Source organism: Pezoporus occidentalis, unplaced genomic scaffold (genome assembly GCF_034315485.1).
Source record: "Pezoporus occidentalis ecotype Australia unplaced genomic scaffold, CSIRO_AGI_Poc_V1 ctg7, whole genome shotgun sequence".
Taxonomy (NCBI): Eukaryota; Metazoa; Chordata; class Aves; order Psittaciformes; family Psittacidae; genus Pezoporus; species Pezoporus occidentalis.
The window spans coordinates 10,893,585-10,919,332 of record NW_026916052.1 but is presented as its reverse complement, the minus strand read 5'-3'; the positions used below and the strand labels follow the sequence as shown (position 1 = coordinate 10,919,332).

Below are 25,748 nucleotides of genomic sequence, written 5' to 3'. Positions count from 1 at the left end.
CAGATATGATGCCTACAAGCCTCTTTTACTCTACAGGGTGCCGTGAAACAAAAAATCATGATTTCTTTAATTCTGGATGATTCAACTTTCCATCCCTGCTACCTTTGAAAAGTGTCAGACTGGACATTTTCTCTCAATATGGGAAAGAAAAAGCAGGAACTTCTGTCATACTCCTTGTTCTCCTCCTGTGACAGGACACTTTCAATTAACCAGTTGTCAGTGCAACTGTAAACCAGGAGCTTGAGAAATGAAATACAAGAGGTTTACAGATTTTCTTTGTCAGCCATCTCTATCAGGATTCTCTAGGATTACCTTTAATCCTGTAATCAGAAAGACCATTTCACAATAGGGCTAAGAATTTACCAAAACCAACTCAATGATATCTTTTTATGCCAAGGGAGTAAAGTGGAGTTAGATCCATCATCGTAAAATGGAAATAGGCTACTGTTTTGTTCGTGCTGAATTGGAGAATACACTGTGATCTCAGCTTGCTTTAGAGGAATATATCTACCTGCCCACTAGGATTTCACATTGAGATTGCTATCACAAATTAGCTGTTGTGGTTTAACAATTCCCTTCTTTTGAGCACTGAAACATAGCCTTGGACATTTGATTAACAAATTCAGTCCTCCCATGCATAAACACAAGAAAAGATTCCTTTGTACACCAAAAGGTAACAAACCATATCACAGGAATAAGCACACTGCTGGCACTCCTGAGGTTAATCACAGGCATCCAACCTGCCACCAGTGAAAAGAAACTTATATTAATGTGTATTATTAATTTGCTTACCTGCAACCTCACTGTTTACCTGACAGACTGCTCACTTCCCATTTCTAGTGGGAGAGGCATTTCAAGGGAAATTCCAAAGCTCAACATAAATAAAGGATTAGCTGGTGGATACTATTTTCAAGATAAGGAGGTATATACTAGCAGTAAAGGCACCTGAGCTAATTAAGCCATTTAACCACAGAATGTTTACTTTGCACAAAAATTGGTTTCAAATGCATTCAATGAGACTGCTAGCTGCAGAACAGCCAACAAAAGCACTACCTGTTTGCAAGAAGTCAAATGAAAATGGAATGACAAAAAAAAACCTTGTCTCGGTTTGAAACTCAAACTTGTTTGACTTCAGCATTAAGTTACTCAGTTATGAATGAGAGATGAAACAATGGTAGCCAGACAGAACATGCTTGAGTAAGCAAAAAAAAACTTTTAAACAGGATTATACCAACCACTGAGCAAACATTGTTAAAAAAAAAATCCACCAAGAATACACCTTAAATTCAGAGCTCCTGTTTGCTCTGCTTCAAATAGAATAGGGATTTAGAGAGTACAGATCACAGCCACGGGCTTTATTTAATTATCATTGCATAAAGAATAACCTAGTCTGGGCACTGCATTCTAAACGCAATCAAATAATTACACCAAATCATTGGTAAATATAATCCCAGGGCTTCAACAAGCAGCACTTACTTCTGGAAAGGCCACATATTTATGGTGTATTTTACAGGTAAATCCATTTCTCTACATCATTTCCCAATCCTTAAAGGAAGAGCAGAGTCTCCTTTCTTCCACCCTTTAGAAATGTAGTTTCAGAGGAGACCCCAGAAAATATTTCTTTTTTTAGTCCTTGGTGTGTATTTGCACATTGACTTCTCCAGAATTGGACAGTTTAATCTGTCAACAAAATGACAGCTGCTTTTCTCCTGCTCGGGATACTGAAATTATAGTTTTTTGTTTTGTTTTTTTTTTTTTTTTAGACTGTATGCTTTATGCTTTCCATTTTGAATTGCAGTCTGCAGTACAGCAGATCCTCTTGAATTCTAGCACCACAGTGATATTTCCCTTTAATGCAAGTGGAAGAGACCTGTGAGGGATTGAGAAGCCGAGTGTGCAACTACCATTGTAAAAATATTTTTAAAGATTATATTTGTATAGAACAGAATACTATATTTTGTAAATCCATAATCAAAGTAGCTGTCATTGTAATTTAATCTCTCAACCAAAACTGATAGCGTTTTGACAAACTCACTGTCTTACAGCGTGAGTGAAGCTTTACCTGAAAAAGACCCAGCCACCTAGCCTCAGTTTTATGTCCTACTCAGAACTTACCTTTGTCCCGCTGCAACCAACCATCTCCTGTAATACCAGCAGTAGGCATTAAAGAGCCTTACAACAGTGAATAGTTACTACTTTGTAAAGATATTTGTAAAGAAACAACAGCTTCTTTAATGCCTCAGGGTAAGATCTGGAACGTTTAGAACAGAGAAGGGTGATGGACAGAGCGAAATATCATTAAGTACTAACCGTGGAAGAGGAAATTCCCCTAAAATGACAAGTTAAATTCTTCCCTATGAGTTGCCTAGAACACAATCAAGTTCCTATCAGGTTCCTTAGGCAAGGACTTGTTTACGTCTTACAGGCAAGGAAATAAACAGAGACAGATTTCAAAGACTCGTCCTGCAGCCAACGAAAACGGCACTTTCCCTCTGCAAGCTTTGCCTGTTTCTCTGTGTAAAGCTATCATTTACATCCTTTCCCAACTTGGCATTAAAAGTATCATATTGCCCTGGCTGGAAGAGAAACAGGCCCCATTTACTTCAGGGGCAAAGTATGTTTTTATTGCCCGAGTCCATAAATGCCATTATTTCATTAACACAGAGTTAACACAGAAGAGGGGAAATGAGCAACAGTCACTTCTTCAGCATGCATGAAGCAGAGCAGCTTACTACATGCTGCATTCATCTTGAATTTAGCCTCTACATTGCACAAAGTTGAGCAAATCCACAAAGTATGATTTGCCCTGCAAAATATTCATAACCAACATGGGTGATTAACAGCAAGGCTCCATTGTAAATTGACACAGGGAGGGCTAAATAGTTCAGATACAAAAAAAAACAGGGCAAACAACACACACAAAAACAAAAAGAAAATTACTTTCCTACTAGTCTTGCTCCTGAAACATCATGGTTTGCATGCTGGGTTAGAGCAAGCAGAGGTAGGTAAATACATAACTACAGAGAAGACTGTTCCTTCTTATACTAATGATAAATGTACTTAGCTGTACCATGAAATCATAGAATCATAGCATGGCTGGTTATAAGGGACCTTATAGATCACCTGTTTCTAACCCTTCTGCCACAGGCAGGGACACCTTCCACTAGACCAGCTTGCTCAAAGTCCCATCCACGTCTTCTCCTGTAAGGTAGGAATTGAGGAATTGTAACACAAGGACTTAGCCATGAGCATGTCAGCCTCTCTAAATTGATGAATCTTTCATTCATTTTAAGTTAAACACTTGTTTAAATGCCTTGTTCCAAGAACTTTGAAGTACCAAGTTCAAGTATGCTGATTTCGGTTACAATAGCACTTTAAAATTGTATTTTCTCTATAACAACACTAAAATAGCTGCTATCAACAGCACAACTTACTGGTGGCATTTCAAATCTTTTTCTTTTTTTTTTTTTTTTTTTAGCAAAGGCATCTACAGTACATGTAAGTTTTCTGGACATTCCATTCCCACATCTCATTTAAACACAAAATATTGCTATAACATCTTGACATGAAATAAAAGACACTGAATGAACTTCAGAAGACTGCTCTGTGATATCAGTCACAATTATCCGGTAGATATGAGGACAGAGCACAGTGATATTAAGCAATGTGCCAAGGTCACACAAGAAGGTGGCAGTAGCATTTGTGTTCCCAAACCAGCACATGAGCCTCCTGCGTGCCAGGGCTGTGATTTGGTACCAGCTCAGATGTCTCCTTGCCCATGATGGTACCTCTGCAAGATTCAGCTGAGCTACTGGAGTTTGTTACCGAATACATGAGGAGAGAAATACCATATGCGATCATGTAAGCTCTATACCAAATTTTAAGCAGTCCCCTACCCACTCCCTCCCCCAAACTTAAGCAGATGCACACCAGAAAACTTTCATTGCTCCACACAAAGCACCTTCACAGTCCTCTATGCAGTCTTAGGAAAATCACCTAAATAAGACTGCAAATAGAACACCGTCTGTATACGCATATGTAGGTGACCATTTTCAAATGTCTTACCAATTGCTTAACCACCCTGTGGGTGATTAAGACATAAGACTGTTTCCACCCATTAATTTGGAGGTTAGGGCTTGGTAAGGAGTCAATGAGTTCAGAAACGTTGGCTGCAGGGACCTGAACTGACTATAGGCCCACCAAGTGTGACCCAAAATAGACCATAAACAGCTCCTTCCTGTGTGTGTTCGCCACGTATTAGTCCTTTGAAAGGGACACTTTAAAGGAGAAAATCAGAGTTTCACATAGTGTCCTTAGAACTTTTAACCAAAACCTGTATATCTGTATATTTACCACAGTGGTAAATAAAGCCAGTAAATCCCTGCATATTTCAACATTTATTAACACTAAACTGTTTTCAGTATCCGATATCAATAAGGAGTAATCTTGGCATTTTATCAAGAATAATCTCCTGGGAGAATCTGAAGAGATGACAAGAAAACTTCCAGCAACAGAAGTCATAATTAGGACTGAGCCAACAAGTACATTTATAAGCCATTATTTTAACATATTATTTTGATTATTAAGTCATAAGCACAAGGTTAATAGACATAATATGCAAACCCACACTTGAGTACTTTAAGAAGCAGCTAATACTATGTGTATATATATACACATATACACTTAGTTACTTAGAAAACAAAGTAACTATTCAACACTACAGAAGTGGTGCTCTTGCAAAAGCAAGAACAGAATGAAAAAAAAAAAACCACAAAAAATAGCCCAAAATAAAAGACACAAAAAAAAAAAAGAAAAAACCCCACAAAACATAAAAATCAGGGCTGTGTTACACAAAGAAACTAAATATGTATTTGTAGGCCATAGATTTTCTGAAACCCTTTCAACTTAAAAAATCTGAGCTCATTTCAAACTTTGTTTTCAGTGGCATGTATACAAAACCATGCAAGGGCCATCTCTTGCACTGTTATTAATACCTGCAATACAATATATACAAAGAAAGAAAGGTAGACATCTAGATAAAGGACAGACATCAGTCTCTCTCCTCCTCCCAGTCTACTGAAGCAAAACCTCTCAGCCAGGAGGCATTTCTTAGGTGGGGAACTACAAAAAGCAAGGCAGAAACACTGAATCCTCTCTTTTCTAACTCTCAGCCAATCTGGGTTATCAGGGTTTTTAAGTACTCTGCCAAGGTACTGAGAAAAGATCACAGGACAAAGTCTAACAGTTACAACTGTGCGATTTAAGAATGAAAGTGACTTTAAGTCATGAGGTTCAGTACTGTTTCCTCTAATTATTGGGTCATTTCCTATCTGGACATTTATAATTTTCGATTATACAGCTGCTAAAAGACCTGTGATCACAAATGACTGCTATATTCAACAGCCTTCAAAGTTCAAGGTAACAAAGTAAGCTCAAAGTAGCTTTTATCTTCTTTTCCCCTTAACCTTTCAAACACCCCGAGATAGCTGTTATATAGTAATGCAAGATATTGTTTGTCTGCAAACTGCCAAGGAGGGGATAGGAGAGGTGGGGAACCCTAAAAAAAACCCTTTGGATTTAAACCTTTTCTGTAAAAAGGGCTCTGTTATTTATCGGTTTTACTCTGTAACTTACATTCCATTCAAAACCTTTAGAATCACTTTGGACCAGCTCAGAGCTTTAAACAAGAGATTGTTTCCTTTTTCTCATCTAAGAGGAGAAAGAAAGAAAGAAAGAAAAAAAAATAAAGAGGGGTGAAAAAGAAAAAAGAATGTGCATTAATTACAAGGTACTGACTGACCTGGATTAGCCTTTATTCCATGTCAGCAGAAAAGAATTCCTGACATCTGCATCAATTACAAGGACAGAATAGGCTGTTCCAAGTGGTTTTCTTGTGAGAAACAGAGAAAGAAAATCCACTTTTGACTTACTTGGGTGCCTAAGTGTAACACTGTGTAATCTATTAATGAGATCGCCTTTCTTATAAAGCCTTTCTAGTTATTTTAGGAACACAAATATTTAATCTCACGAAGTTTCTGCATGTGCTGTTTAATTCTAAATTGTTAGGAGGCAAGTTTTCCCTTTTTACTAATAATCCTCAGCATTTTAACCAAGTGGGAGAAAAGAAACAATGACTACTCCTAGACAAATAAGAAGAGGTGCATAATTCAAATACAATCCAGTCCTGGCACTTATATTTCAGGAAGGATACAAAAAAAAAATCATAAGAACTACAAAATTACACATGAGAATAATTTACTGTCAGAAACCCTACATTATACCAACAGACCAAAGAAGCTTGATCTATTCAGTAAGGGTGACAGCCATTTCTTCAAACAAAAGTTTAATGTTGGAATCTAAATGCACAGACATGTTCAGTCTAGAAACAGGACTGAACTGATGGCATAATTAGGGATAAAATCTCTTTGTCATGGTTCATTCCCCAACATAAGTTCTTGCTTTAAAGACTAAATCTCTAAGTACGATATACCAGAAACAAAACCTTTGCAGTTCAGGTTATTCAACTTCCAAAGACCCCATCATCATGCAGGGGATGGGCTTGAACACCTACTGCAGTCCTTACAGGCTTCAGAAATTTCTACTGACCTCTCCAATGGCAGAGATGTAGTATTTACTCTTTCCATCAGGATATCCACATATTTTCCTCAGCTAAATCAGAACTTGTTTAAAACCAAAAATCTCCACTTTTATCCCCATGCTCCAGATCCAACAGGTAATACTCGTATTGACAGGCAGAATTACTGCTGTAGACAACAAAATATAGTCCTGGATTTGGAAGAAAGACCAATTAACTTTTATAAACAAACCATACAGTTTTTATTAGTTTTACTTTTATCATCTTACGTTTTAGCTTTATATAAGGGATAAAAGTATCAATTCAAACGATCCTGTTCAGATACAGAATGTCTCATATGTAATGGTCTTGTAGATCTTCATAAAATTAAAGTTAAGAAATGAGGATGTCACCCCTTCAGGGAGAGACTGCATTAAAGTCAGATTAAACGCTTTGAATCCAAGACCAGACAGATGCTGGTTGGAAAAAAGGTAGAAAAACGGTGACAACCTTTTGTTAATGACTTACCAAATGTTACTGTACATTGTGGAGTAGAAAGAACACATATTCTGTAAAACCTTACATGTTATAAAGTGTCTTATAGGAAATACATAGTAGCAGAACTTGATATTCAAGTGGAAAACCTACTTTCAGATACATAACATACTGTAAGAAAAATACCATATGTATACAGCGAAATATCAATTAGTTGTGCTTCTTGACAGACTGTAAAAACAGCTATAGGCTGAAATGTTTGAACTGGAATTTTCATGTATCTTTACTTAGTAACAAACTAAGTCTGCCAAATGCAGTGCTTGAATAGATCCAGACTTGAGGAAACTTGACAGAATGTCTAACTTGGCAGAAAAAAATTAAGCGGGATCTAGTCTGGTCAACAGGCAGTATTTTCAGCTCTGCAAGATTCAGGGGTTTTGTGAGATTTTAAGCTCTACTCCCACTTTTTTAATTCACATTCAATTCTAGAAGAATTATAAAGGCTCAAACATGGAATCAAGGAGTCTCCTTGTATATCTCTAATTACAAACACATCTGTTGTCTTAGGTCAAAGCAACAAATTATGCCTTTAATAGTAAGCATTTAAATAATGTTTCTTTAAACTTAAAAGAAAAAAGCATAGAAGTAAAAGCAGTGTATTTTTCCACCATACATTACCTTCAGTATGATTTGACCCATCCCCTCAAGTCTCCTCCCTCCCTCCCCTCTGTATATTACATTAAAGATTTCCTGGTATGACATTATCAGTGTGGCCTTTCCAGCTCTTTTATTCGCATGCAGAGAAGGGTGTGGGTAGCTTATAAAAGTAGCTGTAAAGTAAATATGCTTATAAACTTTGACAATATTATAAAAGGCAGTTATGTTTTCATATTTAGAAGTGACAACAATACAGTGACATTTTCCCACCACAGACAAATGCAAGTCTCAGTCTGGGTATCATATACTTCAGTCACAGCAGTAATTTCGCAGCTTTTAAATTTATGAACTTGAAAAGCTTGTACACTGATTTTTACTCTCAGAAAAACTTTGATTTCCCCACTTCTCAAGGAAGGGACCTACAGAAGCCACCTTACAGCTGTCTTTCAAAAACATGAAAATCTAAATATAGGCTAAGCATCCCTAAAGAGGAAGAGAAGTGAAAAATACAAAGAAAAAAACACACACACACACACACAAAAAAAATCATTTCTAAAAAGCACATTCTTAAACACCAAGAGAATGGAAAAAACTGAGTCAGATCCTCCCCAGGAGGGCTCGGGGTTAAAACAAAATAATAATTAAACTTAAAAATCTAAAGCAATCAAACAAGGAGAGCACAGGCAGAAGAATTTACCTGTCACCCAAACAAAACCACCATCTACAGTGTGTTCTCAAAAAGGGGGGCTCAACACTTAAACATGCGTGGTAATTCTGGTGGGTTTGGTCTCCCATGCCCTGGTTACATGAGCCCAGCTGGGGCTGAAACTGGCTCTGATAGGCTGGAACCATTCCTTTCCCTGGCCAGGACAGCTTAGCATAGCGCATGGCACAGCAACGTGCTGGGACAGTTTGATTTGGAGCACAAAATCACTCCAAAGTCATTGTCTGAATCATATCCACATTTCTCCATCTGCCTGAAAGATGTGCCACAAAATGGACTGGAGCTGTATTAATAACGTGGATTCCAGCCAGGCAAGTTGCGGTTTGTGATAAATGCACAGCATCCATATATATTACCAAAGTTGAAGTCACAGTAAAAGATCGCAGAGGCACAGCTGTATTTAGAAACAACTGCTCTCAGTGAGAAAGCTAGACTCAACATAACAAGTTTCTGGAAGCAGTGTATGCAGCAATTTTCCCCAGAAGCACACACCGCCCTGAAGGATGCACTGTGAGTTCCCACTGCTGCTTTTCCAAACCAAATGAAGCTTGTCATATCATCATGAACCTTTTTAGTTTTGGGTATAGGCCAGAAAATCAGTACTCTCAGAACACTTTCACATTGCCAACTCTTACCAACAGACAAACTCCATTGTTAGAAAACATTAGGCATAAACACAAGACCTGTTCAAAAGCCATCATACTCCTTCTGCGGTTCTCTTACGAAACACTTAAAATATTTCTGACCACTTCATTAAAAGCCCAACACTAACAAGAAATATGCAACCAGCCAAATAATTATATTTTATATCCCAAAATTATCATTTCAAAATGCAACCTAAAACCTCAGTCCTGCAGCACAACTCAACCACATAGCTGCTTGCACCCACCCATTACTCCATAACTTCCAAAAGCCCACCTCCTTCCAGGCCTATAGCACAGCATTCTGTTAACACCACAGTCTGGAGAAGTGGGTTCCAGGCACACAAAAAGATGTGGCTGTGATGTTTTTTTCTTACGAGAGGGGATGACAAACAGCAGAACGAAACAGTTACCTTTAACTACAACTGCAGTTTCATAAGGAAATTAGGACATTCTTTATAAATAATTCTGAGGAGAGAAGCAACAAGTTCATGGCAGACTTCACACTCAAGAAGAATCTTACTGTCATGTGGAAGGATTTTCTAGCTAGCAGTTATCAGTGGAAGAAGTCTGTAAGTACTTTGCCTGTTTTAGCAGGTCACAAAATGTTTATGTGGTCAGGTTAAGTAGGGAAACTTTGGTTCACCTTCAAGTTCATCCTCAAGTGCCAGCACCTCTATTTAATACTGCCACATTTTAGAAAGTGGGGAGCCTATGAGTTCCAGAAACATCAGACAGTCTCTAAATAAAAATAATTTATTTTACTACTACTTTACTGGAGAAAATAAAAAATACAAAGGATGTAAGACAGAAGAGGAAAAAGAAAAACACAAAACCACTAAAAATCTGTTTATACATATCTATTCTTACAGGCCAAAGAAGGCACACTCTGTCTTTCATTTGAAATGACTACAGAGCTCCTAGGCCTGGGATCTAACACTGTCTCACTGGTTAGGGATCCTAACTGGGAACAAACTTTGAAATGCAGCCATTTTCTTTCTGGGAGAATCATAGCAGAGTCATAGCTTTCTAAAGGATTTTCTGTTGCCTACAAACTGTATATTTAATTAAAGAAAACATTCAAGAGAGGATATCCCATCTTTAGAAACAGTGGCTTGCTTTGGACATAACCAGACAGAACCATCTCCTGGCCAGACAACAGGCAAAATTCCATAACAATGAACCTCATGCATAACTTGATTCTTCAAATATTGTTTTCCACTGTGAAAGATACACCCTCTCATGAGATAAGATTTAACCACCATCATGAATTTTTTAAACAGTGAAAAGTACAAATATATAAACTGATAACCATCCTTCTTCACAAACATAGATGCTGAGAGGAAGCATGTGATTCTTAACTATCTTTACAGAAACTAGACATAACAGAATCCAAATAACTTGGACTGCCTGGCTTTTCTCAAGCAGGAAAGTCCAGACTTGCTAGGAGAGAGGTTATATTCAACCTCTTACCACCTTAATTTCTTAGTGCTTCCATCATCTGAAGCAAAGACTACATTGTGTGCATATAGGAAGAAACCATATAGTGCACCTGGAAATTGTGTCCACTTTCAATTACTCTATAAAATACGTGTTGTGGGGACCACTGCCAAGATGTGTGTAATAGAATTTATATTAAGCCGTGTTCCACAAAACCCACAGCTAACAGCTACTACATTCAAAGAATTTGGTAACTTTTAATGTCTTAAACTGCACAATCAGTTTTACTGCATGCTCTGACTAAAGTGGTTACCAGAACATAATTTGGCTTTAATTTAAAGAATAAAAGCCTACTGTATGCTAAATCCAACTTCTGTGAGGCTTTCCTGCCTGCATTGCTAATGGACCTGGATAGGGTGCAATAGATGCAGCCTCCCATCTTCTCCCCCCTTCACCTCTTGCTCTCCTCAGCTTTGCTGACTCTTCAAGAATCTGACTTCAGTCGTTCAACATATTGCACTAAAACACATAGAAAGTTTCTATTAATATTTTATTGCTCATAAAACATTAAAGCTAGCTCCCCTTCTGGTTTATTAGCAAGCAGCAATTCCCCCCTTTTTTTAAAAGCTAAATTAAACTATGGGGAGCCAATTAGAAAAGCAAAACTTAACAACTAAGCTTTCCTCTGTATTAACCTCTCTAAATTTAGGATATATCAAGGCCTTTCAGCCCACTTCTTATGTCAGTGGCATAGTCTGAAATCACTGCTAGACATATAATCAAAGCCACTAAAAGACAGAAAAGAGTAACAATCACACAAACGCTACAACTCTTAAGTGATAATACAATAGGCTTGGTTTTGCTAACTATATATATCTGTATGTGTATAAAACTGTAACTATTTGCTAGCTAGGTTCTTCAGAGTCAAGTGGTAAATAACTGGGAGGTACCTATGCTGTCTTGGCAACTCAGAGGGCAAAAAGTAGTTGCATCTTTAGTTTTATCGCCTGGGATCTCTTGGTTTTAAGGCTGTGGCCAGCCCAAGATGAAAGAATGTAACCTTGACAATCTAATTTATCTTAAGAGTTGTAGCTCACTTTAACTGTTAGTAAGTAATCAATTTTTGCATCTTATACTTCTATGTCCTTTAAGTTGTTTTGGAAGAAATATGGCTTGGGAGGAGGGAAATATCAATGAATCTGAAAACAGATTTCTGGCACGTCACTTGAACAAAGTAGCAAGATAAAATATGGACAAAATTTCAAAAGTGGGGGAAAGCACAGGTTTTGGGATGAAAGCCGATTTACATTTAAGAAAGTATTGACTTTGCAGAACTGAAATGTATTTTGCAACCTGGTAGTGTAAATAAAATCCAGTATTAACACTGACAAAAAGATTAACTGTTACTTTTGCTCACTTTCTGTATATTAACCCTGTGTGCTGTCAGCAGCCACTGTTGGTGTTTCCACGCAACAATATACGGAGCAGTAAAACCCCGAATATATGATAGTGAAAAAAAAAAACAAACAAGAAAAAAAAAGACAAAAAATTCCACGCCCCAAACCCTTGAAGAAACTGGCAAAGGAAACTACTTTAAATCAAGATTCCTAACATGACAATTTTCATGATAAGTGCATCTTTTTAGGATATTCCAAGTACTGCAGAACAGTAATTTAACACATAGTAGTTCTGTTTGGTGACAAAATCTTCACATTAAAAAAAGATCAAAACAAAAACTCAAGAGAAGCAATGGCTATCATTCCCAACCTAGGAAGAACAGAAGTAAACTATACTGCTAACATTTGTAATCCCGGAATAGTACTTCTGTGTTTTCACTCCAGGTGAATACAGCTAAAATTGCAGTATTACAGATGTCAGAATATATCCTAAGGCCAGAGTCTTCTCCAAGTATTATTATAGTGCTCAAATTATTTTTAAACAGGAAAAGAGAATTTAAACCTGCAACAGCTTCTTTAGGATCAGCAGCACATTTCCGAGATGATAAGTGAGACAGATGCTAAGCATAATACAAAAATAAAAAATGCTATTTATGAAGGAGCACTCAATCAATCATTTTCTTTCAAGTGTTTTATATACATGGCTAAGCTCAAAGTAATGAATTAGATGTGTTTATTCATCCTGATGGACACCCACCATGAAGGGAAACATTCTCTTCTCCAATCCCAACATGGAGCACTAAGAAGAAGCCATCATTAGAAGAATGCTGGGGCAGGAGCTGGGGAGGCAGGGGAGTACTGGGTGCTTGCTCCCTGTCTTGCTTCACCATGCATCATTTAGGCTCCATCGAAGCTGCCCTCTGCCTCCACTGACAGTTTCAAGCACAGCAAACAGACCACTAAAATTTTTGTTCCAATCAGTAATGCAGGCACTGGGAACTCGTTAACGGCATCACTGTTCTACTTTCAAGCTCTGTGGGTTATTTCTTATGTGAATGTGATAAAGTTGAGAACTGTATAGTTAAAAATTGCACTGGTGATACTTTACTTCAGATAAGCAAGCTCAGCTTTAAGTCAGGCTAATGTCGAATTAAAGTTTGCAGCTTAAAGGTAATCAATTTTTTAAAAAAGCTCACAGTTAAGAGAGGGGATTTTCAACCAGTTCTTAATAGCATCCAACTGAGAGGAATATTTACACTAGAACACACAGATAATTAGTACAACACTTGTTTCTTTGCTTCAACAAGCAACAGGAATGCTTGAATTGGTTAGATTTCTCTCAACTTTGAACACCAATTTAGAAATAAATTAGACCCTCAGCATTCAGAAGTGCTTTAAAGAAACTAGCTGATTCTCATAAGAACACATCCATTTGATTGCTTCATGCAAGGCACATTTAGTCTCCCCACTCTGTACTACTCATAATTGGTTATTTCATATGTGCACATTATTTACAAATCATTATACACATAATTTTGTATTGTGTACAATTTATTTATACAAAAGCAAAAAAGTGCATCAAACTCAAGTGCTACACTTCTTAATTGTTTGAGAACTAAGAATGAATTACCATTGAAACAGAAGAGCAAAAATAATTCTTTAGAAATGCGATCATCAATATAAAATTAAAAACCAAACCAAAACTAATCCATAGCTTTCCAAACCTCAAGATTAAGCAGCTCAGGCCACATAAGCTTTCTACGACTTGCAGATGACTGGAACACTAATCTCCAGTGGGATACCAGCCAGCCAGGACACCAGGGAAAGTGCTTGGTATTTGAAGAACAAGTTATTCTACCTGTTAATAGCCCAGCCTTTGTAATCAATGACTGAACCACCATTACTTTACAGCAGTTGCATCTTCACTTCTGATGGAGAGCATGCTCTACAGTACTCAAACATTTCACAATGTCCAGAACAGTCTACCTTTCACTGCCCTAGATCAAGGGAACTACTACCACCTCTTCCTCTTCACTCCACTGAGCTGAGGAAGTTTAAAGCCCATCCAATTAACAGCCTATTGGCAACACAGACAGTGGGACCCAACCATCACGGCCTAGGGACTAACACAGTTCATCAAAATACTGTCAGGAAAAATGCAGATAGATTCAATGTTGTGATTTATTGCATCAGTATACTACCAGGGAATATGAGCTGCACTGCAGAATACAGGAGCTGAAAACAGTCTGGTTGCAGCAAAGCAAGTGCTGTGCAAATACTGCTTCACTGTATTTGCATGGCACAGTGGTTGCTTTAGCTGTTGCTAATACTGGTTGACTGGAGCTAGCCCAGATTTCTCAAGAGTTATGACAAGAGTCATTCTGCGTTATGACAGTCTACAACCAGTGTTTCAAAGAAAGATGTGCCAACCTCTCAGTTTTCACAGAGAGGGCAACAAGTTAGTGAAGAGTCAGAAACAGAATATCCAATTTCATCACCTTTCCATTTTGCTTTTCATCAATTTCCAATCAGATTTCAAATCTGCTTTGGCTTCACCATCTTCTTCTATAAACACTAGGTTTAAAAATTTTGTATCGTCTTTATACAGACACTTCCTCCTTCCTGAAGATATGATTGGGGGGGGGGAGGGATTAAAAGCTGCTAGAAAATGAGATTATGAATATTAAGAAAGAAAAAATAACCTAGCACAGGAAGATTTCATTAATGGTGACAGAGGGGACATAGCAATCATGTACTATATTTTTCCCCAGCATTCTTCTAGCTTCCAAACATTTTCTGTGTAAGAGATTTCCTTGGTTTGCAGTGGCTCATTCATTTGGAGCTGCCTTCTGGAAGCTTCCCTGGTCTTCCCTTCAACTCATGTGAATTTTTTACATTCACAATATCCTTTGTCAGGGAAATCCACAGTGTCTACCACCTTCTGCAGAAATAGACAAGACCTTTTATACTGACTGTAGATCATAGAATCTAGAATTACAGAATCAATCTTTGTCAATGACATGCACAGTGGGATTGAGTGCACCCTCAGCAAGTTCGCCGATGACACCAAGCTGTGTGGTTCAGTTGATACCCTGGAGGGAAGGAATGCCATCCAGAGGGACCTTGACACACTTGTGAGGTGGGCTGATGCCAACCTCATGAAGTTTAACCATGCCAAGTGCAAGGTCCTACACCTGGGTTGGAGCAATCCCAGGCACAGCTACAGGTTGGGCAGAGAAAAGATTCAGAGCAGCCCTGCGGAAAAGGACTTGAGGGTGTTGGTTGATGAGAAAATGAACATGAGCTGGCTTCAGTGTGTGCTCGCAGCCCAGAAAGCCAACCATATCCTGGGCTGCATCAAAAGGAGCATGACCAGCAGGTCGGAGGAGGTGATCCTGCCCCTCTGCTCTGCTCTTGTGAGACCTCACCTGGAGCACTGCGTGCAGTTCTGGTGTCCTCAGCATGAAAAGGACATGGAACTGTTGGAACAAGTCCAGAGAAGGGCCACAAGGATGATCAGGGGACTGGAGCACCTCCCGTATGAAGATAGGCTGAGAAAGTTGGGGCTGTTCAGCCTGGAGAAGAGAAGGCTGCATGGAGACCTCATAGCAGCCTTCCAGTATCTGAAGGGGGTCTATAAGGATGCTGGGGATGGACTCTTCATTAGGGACTGTAGTGACAGGAAAAGGGGGAATGGGTTTAAACTTAAACAGGAGAAGATATAGCAGGGTTAGATACAAGGATAAAGTTCTTTACTGTAAGGGTGGTGAGGCACTGGAATGGGTTGCCCAGGGGAGTTATGAATGCTCGATCCCTGGAAGTGTTCAAAGCCAAGTTGAACAGAGCCTTGGGCGACATGGTTTAGTGTGAGGTGTCCCTGCCATGGCAGGGGGGTTGGAACTAGATGACCTTAAGGTCCTTTCCAACCCTAACTATTATATGATTCTATGGCTCTCACCCATCCAGTGTTACCTGACAGCCACAAGTTCTTGTCCACAAAATAGTATAGTTGGTATACACTGCTTGTTCCAGACATCTCTTGTCTTCAGTTAGGCAGCAAGAAGCTGCACGAAACAGTGAATGGAGCAAGCTAAAATAAACTAGTTCCAAAGAACAGCAGCAAGTAGATGAAATATACAATCACCATCCTCCAGCACACAAATGTTTTTGTGCCCATTTCAGCGCAGTTATGTACCATTAAGCCTACGAGTGCACTATTACCATAGTTATCTGGGACTTCATGTGCACTTAAGATCTGAAAAAGCTTTAGAAAAGATGCTTCATATTCCATCTGCTTTTCCATTTCTTTAAAAGAGGTGTAGTAATAATAAAGTGTAACAACTTTCTCCATAAAGATAGCACAAGATGGTACATTGCTGAATGCCCACTGAAAGCCCCAAGCACTGTGCTGATGGCATCAGTTTACTAACCTCAATGACCATACCCTGGTAGCCCTGTCATGAAAAAAAAAAAAATCAGTCTTAGCAAAATTTGGAGGTAGAAATCTGATTAGGCAGTATACAGATTTACATGGCTTCTTTTTGCTTGTTTTTCTTATGCAGTGTTGCATATTACGGCAGAAATAGCACACAAACGTAAGTCATAGGAGTTAAACTAAATGAGTTACCACGAACAACAACAGTAACAGCTGGCAGACTCCCACTTGTGCCATCAAGTACACAATGCAAGGAAATACACTGCTGTTACTATAGGATATTTTACAATGACATAAGATGTTGCCCAATGGGATTTGTCAGCGGCTATTTATAAAGTCCAGGTGTAACATTTGTTTCTTTCATCATGCAAGTGTGAACCACAAAGCCAGTAAGGATGGATCCAGCTGGGGGAAGTCATGGCTCTTGCTTAAGGAAAGAAGATGGAGGGGAAGGGGGAAAGGAATAAGAGCCTGGGAGAGTTTAATTTCCTCACATCTTTCTCTTAAAAAATTGCTACTTCTTAAGGCACAGGAAAACAACCAGTCAAGCTGACTGGAAAGACCTAATAAAGGTTCCCACACCCATATAGCTTTTCTAAGCATTTTGCATAAAAGTATTTGACTGATACCCCAAAAAACTGAGTGGCAGCCTTCCAAATGTGTTCCAAGGCAGACATCATCTGGTTTCTTTGGAAGTAAGCCCAGCTGTTTTATGAACAGCTGGTCAAAGGGATCACAACAAAAAATTAATCACCTCTCCACAGGATGAAGCACTTGCTTTTTATGAAAACCATTCAGTATTGTCAAACCTTTCCTAAGCATCAAAAAAGAGTTAATTCATAATGAAAATTTTACAATTATTTACCTAAGTTTTTGCAAATGAACAACTGCCTAGCTCCAGATACCAGCACAAGCAGTTGCTGTGAACCACAGCATCCTCTTTGCAAGTGAAAGGAGGAATTTATGCAGTAGGTGGGGTACTCCTGTCAGACCAATTTCCAGTGGTTTTTATATACTAGACTAGAAGTTTAAGAGTGACCTTTCAGCAAACATAAGCAGAACAAATGTTAATTCCTTTGCAAGCTAAAACAGAAATACACTCAATCCACTTCCTGGTATTGACATAGCACATTGTTCCAAATGTATCCATTGTAAATAGAATATAATAGCTTTGCCTTAGGAAAACAGTTAAGAAACAGTTATAAGTGGATAGTGGTAGGGGCTGTGTTGGTTGTTTTTTTTTTGTTTTAATGTCTACCCCTCCTCGATAGCTACACAAGCTTCTTGAAAAATATTTTTCACATGTGATGCACACACACTCCACCTTTGCACAACTAAATCTGGGTTTTCCTCCTACAGCACAAAGCAAGAAACAATATTTATAAGTGGAACTGTTGACTCTAAAAAGTTTGACAGAAGAGGTGGCAGAAAAGCAGATACTCTGCCCGCTCACTGGAGACCCTTGAGTCAAGGACTAAGTTACAGTAACTTAATTACAGGAAACTCATTTCTCAATTGTCTGCTTCTGTGTGCTTCATGGCTGAACTCAAGTATATGGAACAGTGGGTCAGTGGGTGAGGGGCAGGGAGGGGTTTAACTGCCAGGTTAAAGCAACACTGACTTTTGAAAAGTTTCCAGGTAATCAGTTACCTTGCCGACACTTTGCTCAACCCAACTTGACCCTTATAAACATGAAAAGTTAATTGTTAGAAATTTGTAACCAACACACATTTTTCTTAAAAAAAAAACAAAACAACAACAGCCAAACAAAAACCAACGACTAACAAATGATAGCAAGAATATTTCTCTGGAAATATTACAAGCAGCAATAAGACATCTGGAAAAATGAAGAAAGTTCACATAAACATTTATGCATGCAAGTAGCAGTGATATTTTAAGCATGAGAAATGAAACACTCAGTTCTTAATTCTGACTCAGTCACACCAGTGAAATGTTTCTACATTCTAGTAAATTGTATAAACACGAAGTAAATAGAGATGCATGTGATCAAAGACTATGAAAGTTTATAAGTCAGTGCTAGAGCAACCCCTGGCATATGCCTGACGAGTCTTTTTAGTAACAGTTATCATAACATTCTTTGAAAGTAAGAGTATTTACAAGAATAAAGTAACAAAACCCCTCAAAGTTCTAACTTCCTGCACTAATGATTTAGTATCATCAGCACACACTAGTATCATGTTTTGTCTTCAATAGAACATCTTCATCAGGATTTAAAAGCAGGTCTCTAAGTGAAGATTCATTTTTATTCATTATTTCACCTTTTTTTTTTAACATCTAAGAATTTATTCCAGAAGAGTGATTAAAAACAAAGCATCCAGGTTAAACCAAGTTTTGCTTTATTAAACATTTCATCTGTTAAAGCACTTTTTTATATCAACTGCTTGAAGACCTTCATAAACTCTTATCACAACAGAATAATAACTGTAATCTGAAAATGAAGACTCAGCATTAGCTTATAATTTTAATTAGTTTTATTTTGTTGTATGTGTTTTTTACTTTATCAGCATCACTAGTGAACCATCTAAGCACCTAAAGATGCATTACTACAATCTAGAAACAAGTGTTTCAAGTTGGTAGCAATTTATTCAGTTTTTTCTTATGCTAGCAGCTTACAAAACAGAGCATCAAGAAAACCAATGCGCTACAACAAGTTTCACTGAAATTGCCTGTTGCACCTCAAAACCTACAAAGCTCATTTCCACAGCTGAGTAGTTTATATATTTTCCTCATACCTGAATCAAAAACCTGAGGTATAAGGTTAGGGAGAGATGGGAAAATCAGTAATATCTGGAAACAGAAATGATGTGGAGAAGTTGAACTATTTCCAAAAAGCTCAGCGTGCCAGAGAAGGCCCAGCCACATCCTTGCCGCACTACCTTGGGAACCCTGGAATTGCAAATCCCAGGAGATAAGCACTCACCATGCCACCCATGGGAACAGTTCCCTTAGGATCTCATGGTTTAAGGCTATATATAAGTCTATACACATTACTATATATGTGTATATTGTATGTGTGAGAGAATACATAAACAGTTACGCAACCTTACATGAGTAGTTTCTTTATGACTCAGACAATCATGTGTTTTGTGTATATGGAAAATTTCAAGTCACAGAAATCTCTTCTGTTTTGAGGGAATTAGTACAGCAAAGCGTACACAGAGAAGATTTTTAATTGTGGTGTCCCTAAACACTACATCCTAATTTGGTGTCTGAGCGTTTTCCAGTCTTAGCTTTCCTTGACAATACGCAGGACACTATATTATGCATCTGATTGATTAGACAGACATCAGAAGGTACTGAAAAGCACAAAATCTTTGAAGGTACTGAAAAAGATCCTCAGGGCAGCTTCTAGATCTCTGCTTAATTGCAAAAATGTTTTTGGAATGTTTTTTACCTGTTGGCAGTTCCGGTGAAATGAAACCACATTTACAGAAACAGAGACACTGAAGGCTTCATGAGTCTTCCAAAAATTAAATGAAACAAAGAGCTCCCAGCTTCCCTCTCCTGTATTTTGACAGGAGCACTCCTGTGTCCAGTTTCAGCCTTCTAATTTGGGGATGGAGCTAACAGGATAATGATTGGAAACTATAACCTGGGATGTCCTAACCTCAAAGACTATGGTCTTCCCAGTGTCTAACAGATGCACACACTTGCTTTCAGTCCTCACCTATCCCACTTCACAGACATCAATCTCTGATTACCAGTATGATGAGAATCAATCTTTGTTTGATGGCCACATGATGCTGTCAGTGACTCCATCATTAGATGCTCTGCAGGATTCTTTTGATTTTCTCCCCTTCCTTACCCAAGACCCCTGCTCTCAGCCCATCTACATATCTATGCTATCACAAGTCTTACCCACTCTAACTCCTAACGTGAAGCCAAAGAAAACCCTACAACTTGCTTACTGGAAGTTGCTTATGTGGTAAATCAAAATGCAGTAAGAGAAAATAAAGTTGCCTTTCACAGACAGAATGAGTTTTCTCCAGATTTGATGTGAAAGTTTTATATTATCCTTGTGCTTTGCTTAATTTACCAGAAATCCTCTCAGAGGGTAGAGAGCTGAGATGTGGCGGTACCTGCCACTGTTGCACACCCAGAAAAGAAATTCCATATAGAATCAGTACCATTATAACACATTTAAACTTCATTAATACCAAGGGCAGGCTTACTTTCAGAGAAGCAACCAGAATGAGCAGGACAATTTGTTCCATATCCTAACTCACGGTACAAATGCAGGCTTTGGTTCTAACAGCTTTATCACAGTGCTTTCAGCATAAGAATTTATATATAAAAGGGGCACACAACATGTGAATCAGAGAGGACTCGACCTTTGAACAACTAGCTGTAACTGCTTCTCCTCTTGTGGTTAGTCTCTTCATAGTGCATTAGGCTTCACAGGAAATTTAAAAAAGAAACTGATAGTAAGGCCTTTTGCAGTTAAGCATGGCTTAATACCTTTTACATGGAAAGAAATGTTTCAATAATAACTTGAAAAAGTGCATCAATAACAGCAGAGAAACATATTCCTCACCTTTCAAATATAAAAATTTAGGTTCAAATGCAACAAGAATACTTAAAACTAGATTTTGAGATGCATATCTTTAGGTTTAGAGAGAAAGCAGTATAAACCAGCCTGAGCTGCAACCTTCTTTCAAACTAAAACCGACATTTGAATACAGCCCTTATGTGAGGATGGCAATGGTCTAGAAAGAAAGCATATACAACAATTACTGCAAGTTTTGCCACAAAACTGTCAGAAACACCTCACAACCATCACATGAAACAGCAAATCAAATCTGTAGAAAATATTTTAATGAAACATGCAGCAGTGATTCTAAGGAAGGACTGAAATTAGCAGGATTACAATAGTTTTTAGACAAAAGATTTTCCTTGAAAAGAAGTACCAAACTTTTAGATGTACTAATTTAAAGTTAATGGACCTTGAGAACAAAAAAATGGTCTGATTTTCATAAAGACTGAGTATTTAATAACTCCACCTATTTTAGTGAAAATCATACATATTAAATCCTCCTTGTGTCAATCATCCCACATCTTAAATGTCCACTTCGGCTCCGTGAGACCTATGTATCCCTTATGAAAAAACTGGCCTCAGTCAACAAGATCTCTTTATCAAAAGAGGACAAACATCTTCTGTGAAGCTGAAATCCTAGCAGCTCACTGGTTCTCCTCCCTCATTATATACTTTAGTAATATCATGAATGATCGACTAGGGAGGGAAGGAAAGGTTACACAAAAATAAGTCCCTGATATTTAGATGAACATGCACACATAAAAGTAATTCAGACTTGAAAAATCCTTCACAAAATTCACAATGCTTCTTTACTTCAATAATTAGTAAACCAAAAAAAAAAAAAAAAAGAAAAAAAATAAATAAGGAAAGAAAGAAAACTACTAACCTTCACTTCTGGGGTTGGGTTCTGTACCACCTGGAGTTTTATCTGGCATCTCTGCAGACACCGGGTTAGGAAAACCTAATGGACCCAAAGCAAAGAAAATGTTCTCCATCAAAACCAGTACATTTCAGTAGGACAATTCCCCTGGCCCGTGACCCCCACAAGTATGGATTTTCCGTCTTCATCATTTCCATGTTTGCATGTAAGGTACACAAACAAAACTTCCTAGAGATTAACTGCAACACCATTAACAGAGTGCCCATGCTCAGCCCTCTCTATGGAGCATAACCTATCATCCCCAGCACAAAACTTAGCAGGATTCAAATGGGTGTTAAATGACCTTGGCATTTTTAATAATGAAAAGGTAAATTGGATCATTCAATTGCTGCACACGAACCAGGATATTTCTTGAACAGATTCAGAATTTCCACAGCTACAGAAGCAATCTGTTCCAAGAATTCATTTGGATAACCCTAAGCAACTGAAAGACTACTGTCCCACTAATGGCTTTGCAGATTTACCAATTTAAGAAGCTCTGCATTAAAAAGCCTCTGTGCTTAGTACAGCGCATCTTCAGAACACTATCTAGAAACGCCATTCTCTGTAATGGTTTTCAGTAATGAAAGAATCAGTCTGTGAAATGTGTTGCTGTTTCCTAGCTTTTTCTAAATTGCACGGAGGATTAATAGTACCAGAGCAGTTCAATGAGGTGTAAAGATGACAACACCCGTACAGAGCCTTCAACATTTTCCTGTAGCATTGTCAATTTTAAAAATTATACCTGAAAGCTGAGGTCCAGTTATCATCACTGACTAGTATCTTCAGTGACTTCTTTAAAAAACATGGAAGCACATATATTTTAAAATCTAAAGAGTATGCTTCTCCCCATCTCTCTCATAAACGCAAATCAGTTCCACATTGTTGCTAATAATTGCAGAATATGCTAAACAACTAAAAAAAAAAAAGCACTTTTTTAAATAAAAAAGCCTATTATCACTCCTAGTCATATCACCAACTAATGAAGATTTCTTTTCATGTAACCCTGATAAACTTAATTCTCATAAGATTCGGTTTGCTTTTCTTCTCTGAGAGTTATAACAAAGCTAGTGGAAGGAAGAAAGATCTAAAGAAAGGAAATATAGAGCTCTTCATTTCTTTAACATACCAAGTTTTGAAGTACTTAAAAAACAATTCAAAGTTTAGCGTTCCTTTATTTATTTATTTATAAATTTCCTAGTTCTAATCTAGGAAGGAAATCTCCAACAAATATTATTCATCACACTGGGAAGGTAAATCTCCCTCTCTCTGTAGTACAGCCAATCAGGACTCATGTAAAATCCATCAGAGAAGCATCATGTAGCTATTAATTCACTGGTAAGATGTAAAAAAAAAATAAATAAAAAAAATCTAGCTTGCTTTCTGTATAAATAATCTCCATCCAGCAAAACAATCTTAGTGCAAAATTTGTGATACTACTACCTAAAATTTCAAGATCAACCTTGAAATAAGGTATAAGTTTCTGTATAAGGCGCAATTTACAGTACCTTATAAAAACAGTCCTGTTAGACCCTTCCAATTACTTTTGCAATACAGTTATTGATACAGCTTTGTCTCTGCATCTTAGGCATAGCTATTCCCATAGTCCCTTCGTATTTCTGAATTCATCACTCAATGCTGCTAACCGTTGCTTACTCCTCTGACCACTTTTTCACAGAACACCCCAGTAAGCCAACTTGAAATACATATGCATTCATAATTTATGAATAAACACAGCCATACTGTTTACATTTCTCAATTAAGCAAAAGTCTTTAACAGTAACCAAAAACGTTCAGATGTATGACCATGCATTTTCACAGGCCGTAATTAGCCACGGCCACCCAAACAGGCATACTGGGAGGTCCTAGTTCAAGAAATTTTTTGTTCCTTTTAGTAGATTGGTTTGCCTTTAAAATCCTGAGCTGCTAAAAATTCCAGATCAGCTTTAACATTATGAAAAAATAAGATCTCAGTTCCTTTAAACACAGGAACTAAATTAATAGCATGGTACGGTTGAATTCATTCAACATTCAAACATGAAAACATTTGAACTTATAGCACATCAAAGACAAAAAGGTACTTTAAAAAAGCTTGCTCAGGAAAAATATGGATTACCTGAATTTCACAGACATATATAGTCCTTGTCTCCTAAGTTAACTGTACTTGACAAAGAAAATATTAAGGGTTTCCAATTATTCAAAATAACTATTAATTGAAGAATCATAATTTTGAATTTTAAAGTTTTATAGAAAAATTTTAATTGAAGACTTCTGTGTCATTTTTGTTCTCTCAGCAATGTATTGCTGTACTCTAAAAAAGCATAAAGCAGCTTGAAAGAAACTTTTGTTCATCATAGGATTGTTTACAGCTGTAACTATGGAATTCAACTATGTATTTATGTTGAACAATGACAATCACTAACTGAAATCTAACCTGAACCTCCTTCTTTGTGTCAAATCCCTGGCCCTCAGTCTGCATCTGTTCCAAATAGCTGGGAGTAATCATACTTTAGAAAGTTGGTTGGATGTTTTCAGAAACTTTTCAAATACAGTGCCTTAGACTGACACTGTATTTCTTTCCCATTTTCCAGAGGAGCAATCAGCATCAATATGAAGGTTCTGCTGTGGCCACTTTATCCACAATAAACACACATGTTCCTTTAAAATATTGCATTTCATTTTTAAATGCAGCTTTTGAGATATAAAGGAGTCGGTGCTTTCTGCATACAAATCAATACATATAAAGCAACTGTAGCCCTGAAGTTCCACATTACACACTGTGCTGTTAACAGTAAAGCCATCTGCTGGTTTGTTTTTAAACAATATTTAGATGAGTTCTCAAAAAAAAAAAAAAGTGTGTAAGAATGCCTGGCATGTAAATGGATATTAGGAGGGGTTTTAATATTAAACATTTTGAAAACAATCAAGGACACTTAGATGCCCATACACACCCTGGACAGAAGGACACACTTCTCAGGTGAACAGTATTGGATGTTGCATTTCTGAAGGCAGAACCACTCACAGCCAGCACTTAGAATGCCCCACGTTGCAGGACATACTGCAGACTCCAAGGAAGGCTACAGTAAAATTCCCACACACATTAACATGACCAGGATTTGACATTTGGCTGTTAAATACTGCATATAACTTTGTTAAAGAATAAGGACATCCATCCCGGATCTAGGTTTTGCCATTTGTTTGCCTATAAAATCCCTTCTGGGGCAGAAGCATTGCTGCTCTGAACCCCACAAGAATAGCTTTGATCCCAGGTCACATAAACCATAAAAGCAAGTTTATATGCTAACACTAACACACTTCTTTCACATGAACCAAGAACTGACACTGAAAGAAACTCTAAATAACAGACAGAAAGAAGATATGAGGACACAAACCACTGTATGCCATCAAGACTTATTCCTGCTCCTATTTACCACCACCCCCCATCCATACCAAGTAACATAGCAATATCTGTTTAAGATTAAAGTGTTATTTCAAGTTAACATTTATTCCTTCAAAATTGCACAGAATTCTAATGGCTTTTTGCATTCCCTTCCTTTAGAGCTCTGGATGTGGGCATGAGCTTCCATTCTCTAACAGTCCTCTCCTTCAAAGTCCTACAAAAGCATCCCAGCTTTTTTTTTTACCCTGCACATCAACACAGACCAAAATTTTCCAAATCTAGGATATATTTTGGTGGTTAATTTTTGGTGGTGATGGTGGCTGTTTTTTTTGTTAAGATGCTACACATTTTGCTGATTTTCCCAAACTAGGTCACCCTTGCACCTTCTTTTCCACAGAAAGGCCAGTAACAGTGGCACTTAGACACAACTGCACCAAGAGATCTGCAGGTCCAAACAAGACCTTCTGATGACAAGAAGGAGCAAAACCTCCTTTGCACATTGTTTACCCCA

The 25,748-nt window shown here is 37.8% G+C and overlaps 1 protein-coding gene across 5 annotated transcripts in view; it reads right to left on the bottom strand.

Moving 5' to 3' along the window:
• PLEKHG1 (pleckstrin homology and RhoGEF domain containing G1) overlaps positions 1 to 25,748 on the bottom strand; it is a 137,112-nt gene that overhangs the window by 75,619 nt on the left and 35,745 nt on the right. For 3 of the 5 annotated variants that reach the window (XM_062641737.1, XM_062641736.1, XM_062641735.1), the window contains exon 2: positions 21,805 to 21,879. The exons of 1 other annotated variant lie outside the window; for it this stretch is intronic. In XM_062641737.1, coding sequence (XP_062497721.1) covers positions 21,805 to 21,853 — 49 coding nt within the window. In that variant the 5' untranslated portion in view covers positions 21,854 to 21,879. Of the gene's footprint in view, positions 1 to 21,804; positions 22,270 to 25,748 lie in introns of those variants that run through there. One more of the 5 variants, XM_062641734.1, reaches the window with a different exon arrangement.